Source organism: Vulpes lagopus, chromosome 21, assembly GCF_018345385.1.
Source record: "Vulpes lagopus strain Blue_001 chromosome 21, ASM1834538v1, whole genome shotgun sequence".
In the NCBI taxonomy this organism is placed as follows: Eukaryota; Metazoa; Chordata; class Mammalia; order Carnivora; family Canidae; genus Vulpes; species Vulpes lagopus.
The window spans coordinates 9,483,285-9,489,284 of record NC_054844.1 but is presented as its reverse complement, the minus strand read 5'-3'; the positions used below and the strand labels follow the sequence as shown (position 1 = coordinate 9,489,284).

Here is a 6,000-nt window from a genome sequence, read left to right as displayed (position 1 = left end):
AAACAATGTATGTCAAAACAAAATAGACCTCATCCATAGAAGCGCCTGTTTCTCATTACATCATATTTTAGAGTTTAAACTGGTTCTCTATTCAAAATATGTACACTTCATCTTGTGAGTTCCTAGTTAAATTAACGTAACAGTGTGGATCTTTCTTATTTTTTAAGATTCCATAAAGATAGATTCCTCAATCTCCCTTGGAAAGTAAATAGGATGATGAATCACTATTGATAACATTTTTTTTAAAAGACTGTTTATTGGAGAGAGAGAGAAAAAAAAGAGAGAGAGTACAGGCAAGAGGGAGAGGCAGAAGGAGAGGAAGAAGCAGACGCTCCACTGAGCAGGGAGCCCTACGCTTGCGGGGCTCCATCCCAGGACCCTGAGATCATGAGCTGAGCCAAAAGTAGATGCTTAACCAACTGAGCCACCCAGGCACCTTGATAAAATATTTTTATATTGCTCAAAGTAGAATTAAATAAGAATGTTCATCAAGAATCATGAATTAATTGACTTTCTATTCTAAGTGTTCAATGAACTAAGAAATAATATGTATTACATGGGCTGTATCCAAATGAACTATCATTCTCTTTATAAACAAACATAAGGAGAGCTATAAAATGCAAACATTAAGTGGTTAAGCAAGGAAGAGATTGTCTTCAAATTTATCGTGTCTAAAACCCTGTGATAAACTTCACTTCTTTGTTTCATTAAAGAACCATAGAGGATGAAGCTCAGAGGAATATGTGATGCTCCCTGGACTACCAAGAACCAATTTGGTATATGTATTTCATTAATAGCTCTTTAAAAAAAGAAAATGCAAGTCAAGAATATTAATTGAAAAAAAAGAATATTAATTGATTTCATCAAGTCCATATAATTTATTTTGTTTCTTCTTGAAAATATTTAAGATACTGATTAATAATCAGAGCTAAAATATAGGCTAACAGCAGTATTTTTAAAAGGCTTTGAAAATTTGAGAAAGTGGATAAAAGAATACTGATGGTCATAGAAATAATCTGGAATTGATTTTTTTATACTGGAAGTAGTTAATATGTTACAAAAATAAATGGTTAGCAGTTTACTTTCACTGCCCATCAGGTAAAATAAAAACAAGTGATTCTGGAACAAGAACAGAGTTCAAGGAATCAAGGACTGAGAATCCTATTATTTCCCCTTTCTCTCCACACCATGAGGAGAAATCCACTGCCCATCCCAGTCTTGATTCTGTTTTTCCTGCTCCTTCCCAGAGATGCTTCCACTACTTCAAAACCGTAAGCAACATTTCTATTAAATTCTACTGTCCTTTTCTTTCTCATTGTGTTATCTGCTTCTTGATATGTCTGTCTTACTTTTCTGATTTCCTGTGAAATTATCTGCTGTTGAAGGGGTTTGGAAAGGTCAGTAAGTTGTTATGGCTCATGTGGAAAAAAAGCATACTCCAATTCTAGAAAACACGGAGACATAGGTCAGTTACATTTGTGAAATATTCACCTAATAAGAATACAGAATTATACAACATTCATTAAATAATAATACAGAATTTCTGCCCAAAAGGGGAAAAAAAGGTACATTCTTTATTGTCTCATAAAAAAGGCTGCAGTGTCTCATCCACTGTAAAATGACTCAGTGTCTGTATTTTCCCCCAGTCAGGATCACCAAGATGGATTCATGACCTTCAGACAAGCCAACATTTGTGTGTCAGATCATGCAATTCTTCAGCGAACCTGTGTGGGCTGGCATTACACCTTGGGAATATACAGATTTAACAAAATGTGGATACTGCCCTCAATTTCTCACGGTACATAGAGGAACTAGTGTACAGAGAAAGGAATGCGGTGCAAAACCAGAAGCAAGCATTGCAGGATTCTGTGAGAATGCTCACAGAAAAATCTACCTCCTCCGGGAGCCTTTAGGGGATACAAGAGAAAGGGGCATCACCTAAGTCTGCAGAAAGTTGTTTTTGAGATAAATCTTATGATGCAAATAGACTGTATCCAGACAGAAAAAGGCCACTTCAGAAAGAGAGAGAGGCATAAGGAAACCAGAGCATTGCAAAGTACAGGGCATTTGAGTGGTTGTAAATGATGGAAAAAGAGCAACAAGAAAGTGATATTTTTTTCTGGGTGCCCATGATAATATATTTGGTGATTAGCCTTGCCTGGCTCTCTGATATCAGAGAAATAGAGAGAAATAGAAAAGAGCCTAAATTACTTCTGAAATAGTACTGAAAAGCACTTCAGCTCCTCCTTTTCTATGATTATTTCTTTAGTGTCCTGGAATAAAGAAATTCATATCATCCACATGAAACTCAAGACCCCATGTAAATAGGTTATTAACACTTTCAATGATAATTAATTGGTTAATTACATTTTGTCATTGCTAAAAAAAAGTTTTGAGCTTTATAGACATAATTGACAAAAAATTACAAAAGAATGAAAGTATACCACATGATGGTTTCATATACATATATAATGGAAGGATTCCTCCCATTGGGTTATTTTTTTTTAATTTTTTTTTAATTTTTATTTATTTATGATAGTCAAAGAGAGAGAGAGAGAGAGAGGCAGAGACACAGGCAGAGGGAGAAGGCAGGCTCCATGCACCGGGAGCCCGATGTGGGATTCGATCCCGGGTCTCCAGGATCGCGCCCTGGGCCAAAGGCAGGCGCCAAACCGCTGCGCCACCCATGGGTCCCCCATTGGGTTAATTTAAATACCTATCTCCACCACCTTCTTCTTCTTCTTCTTCTTCTTCTTCTTCTTCTTCTCTTTCTTCTTCTTCTTCTCTTCTTCTTCTTCTTCTTCTTCTTCTTCTTCTTCTTCTTTTCTTCTTCTCTTCTTTCTTCTTCTTCTTCTTTCATCTTTCTTCTTCTTCTCCTCCTCCTCCCCCTCCTCCTCCTCCTTCCTCTTTTTTGGTGAGAACATTTAAATTCTATAGTCACCACATTATACATTATGTCCTCAGACTTTGCTTACCTTACTTTAATTGAAAGTTTGTACCCTTTTACCAACCTCTCCCTATTTCCTTCAACACCCTCACCCCGCCCCAGCCCCAGGCAGCCATTTTTCTACTCTCTGTTTCTATGAATTTGACTTTTTTCTAAAAGATTCTACATATAAGTGATAGCACGCAATATTACCTGTCTCTGACATGTTTCACTTATAGTACCCTGAAATTCCATCCATGTTATTGCAAATGATAAGACTTCTTTATTTAAACTGAACTATATCCCATAATATATAATCTCAGCTTTCTTGATCCATTTCTAAATTTGACAATAATCCTTTTTTACTCCACTCAGCACTGGGTGTTATACTATATGTTGGCAAATTGAAATTCGATAAAAATAATCCTTTTTTAAAATGATTTTATTTATTTATTTGAGAGGAAAGGAGAGAGGGAGAGAGAGAGAGCATGAGCAATGGGGCAGGGTAGAGGGAGTGAGAGAGTCAGGCTCCCCTCTGAGTAGGGAGTCCACTGTGGGACTTGATCCCAGGACCCCAAGATCATGACCTGAGCCAAAGCCAGACACTTAACCAGCTGAGCCATGCAGGCGCCCTTGAAAACAATTTCTATCCAAAATACATAATGACTCAAGGATTGTTTATCTATAGCTTATGCAAATATTGTGAGGGTGAATATCTCCACAACACAAGAGAAGCATAACGTTTAACTTGTTGGAGGTTTCTGAGTTTCTAAGATCTTTTGGATTGGGCTTTGAAGAATATACTCCTCCGCCCTCTTGCTGAAACCTGGCTCTGTTCTGTGATTGGTGATTACAGAAAAGATGATCTAGAAAACAGCCACAAAAATGACATCTTTTTAACTTCTCCTTGGTTGATCCAGACCCCTATTCTCCACAGGCAGTACCTAGTGCTGGTCCCATCACAGCTGTACGCTAAGGTTCCTGAGAAGGCCTGTGTTATGCTTAATGACCTGAATGAGACGGTGACAGTAAATTTAATTCTGGAGTATGCAATGCAAACCAGAACCCTCCTCTCAGACGTGGTGACAAAGAATTCCTTCTACTGCAGGCCCTTCACGGTCAGTATAATTCATTGGTATATGGGTGCACATTAGAAGAAGAGCATATTCGCTGCTACTTTGTGTTCTGACCCCCCAGCAATAAAAAAAGCATAAGTACAAAGTGAACTTCAAATTCAGTCCTAAAAATGAACGTCCTACTGAATATGCTTTCATGAATCTACAAACAATTCTAGCACAATAAGCAAAAAGTAGTGGTAGCTATAGGAAAGATAAACTTGTGAGGTAAATAAAGTTCTTGCCATTACCCATAAAAACTCTGAAACTCATAATTTAAGTGACTTATTTAAGATCTCACAAGTGGTTGATGGTTAATATCTTGTCCTTGTAACCTTTTATTATGTAAGGAATTAAATAGGTAATCATACTGGCTTACTACCAGTGATAGTATATAATGTCGATGTTGATTATTGGAAAATAACATTTGGTAATTATTTTAATAGCATTATATTGCTATGGAAATAAGAGCATGTTATTTTCTTCACTGTCATGACTGGAAGAACTAGTTTGTTTTACTGCAATGACATTTTCCCCTTAAATCAACAAAGCATTACTGTCATGTTACATAAGCATGAGAATCTATAAGTCCAGGGACATAATTCTTGACTTATTCCTTACTCATTCTCTGGGACTAAGCAGAGAATAAGAAAGTCATAAAGGCTGAGACATTCAGAAGTAGATCTGGGCAGATTTTTCAACTCGTTTCTGTTTTACAGATTCCAGAGTTGCCATCGTCCCCAGTGCTCATTACCGTGGAGGTGAAGGGGCCAACCCAACTCTTCATAAAGAAGAAGAAAGTACGCATCACAAAAGTAGACAGCCTGATCTTTGTCCAAACAGACAAACCCATCTACAAGCCAGGACAAACAGGTCAGGAACCAAATGAGCAAGACCAGCTTTAAGGGGTAGGTGGGTGGTTCTCTATAACTTATTCTGCAGTCATGAAAATCCAGCCATGTCATTATCTGTGTTACTGTGGTGGATTCCCATTGGAGGGTTTCATGGGAAAAAATCTTTATGTTTCAGTGAGATTCCGTGTTGTCTCTGTGGATGTCAGTTTTCATCCTTTGAATGAAAACGTAAGTCCCATAACAGTGGATGAGTTGGGAGGAAACAGGCAAAAATGTCAATCCCATCCTTTTGGAGAACCTAAGACCCGTATGATCTCATAAGAGTACCACTGCCAGAAGATGGGGAAATCAGTTCATCAGCTGCACTATTAAAATAAAATATTCAGTTGAAATTATGCATTTCAAGATCCCAGTAATTTTTATGAACACAAGAAAACAAGTGCTCTTGATTTCTCCCTTAGAGAAATGGAGACTTTCTCAGAGATAAATTTCATCTGTAAAATAAACTTATAATTTGGACTTTTTTACCTTAGTATACATTTCCTCAATTGTATAGTACTTCATAAAAGTAAAGTCATGATTTGTCAAGAGATATATGTCCCAAACTAAACATATAAGTTGCTGTGACCCAAAATGGGGCATATTTCCTTGTTTGGACAAGAAATATGCAGACTCACTTCCTCTGATTCAGATATTCTATATTGATAGATCCTGATGTCATGCCTTTCTTTTTCTAACCTCTATCTCACACTCATACTATTTTTTTTCTTTACAGTTCCCGGTGGTTTATATTGAGGTAGGTAATATCTTATATCTGTTGGGATGAGGCCTTACGACAAGTTCTGTTCCATTGCTACCTCCTTGCTCCTCACCAGCACTTCACCAAGACTAAACAGTTTTTCCTGTCTATTTTAAGTCCTCTGGGCAGTGGGTAAGATGTAAATGAAGGAACAAAATCCCCTGAGCTGGTACAACTTAGTGGCTCTTACGGAAGAGCCAAATTCCTAACCAATTTGGGTATGCATAATCTCAAAAAGAGGTACTACAATCTGTAATATCTCATAGCTGGTAACCCTGCCGCCCTTTCCTCAGTGTAGAATTCCTA

General features: G+C 37.4%; 1 protein-coding gene across 2 annotated transcripts in view; it reads left to right on the top strand.

Moving 5' to 3' along the window:
- The first annotated feature begins 1,117 nt into the window (after positions 1-1,117).
- The window catches only part of LOC121480015 (pregnancy zone protein-like), a 48,411-nt gene continuing 43,528 nt past the window's right edge, over positions 1,118-6,000 (top strand). The window contains exons 1-6 of one of the 2 annotated variants that reach the window (XM_041736243.1): positions 1,132-1,271; positions 1,647-1,798; positions 3,864-4,044; positions 4,761-4,914; positions 5,071-5,123; positions 5,671-5,691. In XM_041736243.1, coding sequence (XP_041592177.1) covers positions 3,925-4,044; positions 4,761-4,914; positions 5,071-5,123; positions 5,671-5,691 — 348 coding nt within the window. In that variant the 5' untranslated portion in view covers positions 1,132-1,271; positions 1,647-1,798; positions 3,864-3,924. Of the gene's footprint in view, positions 1,272-1,646; positions 1,799-3,863; positions 4,045-4,760; positions 4,915-5,070; positions 5,124-5,670; positions 5,692-6,000 lie in introns of both variants that reach the window. The other variant, XM_041736242.1, reaches the window with a different exon arrangement.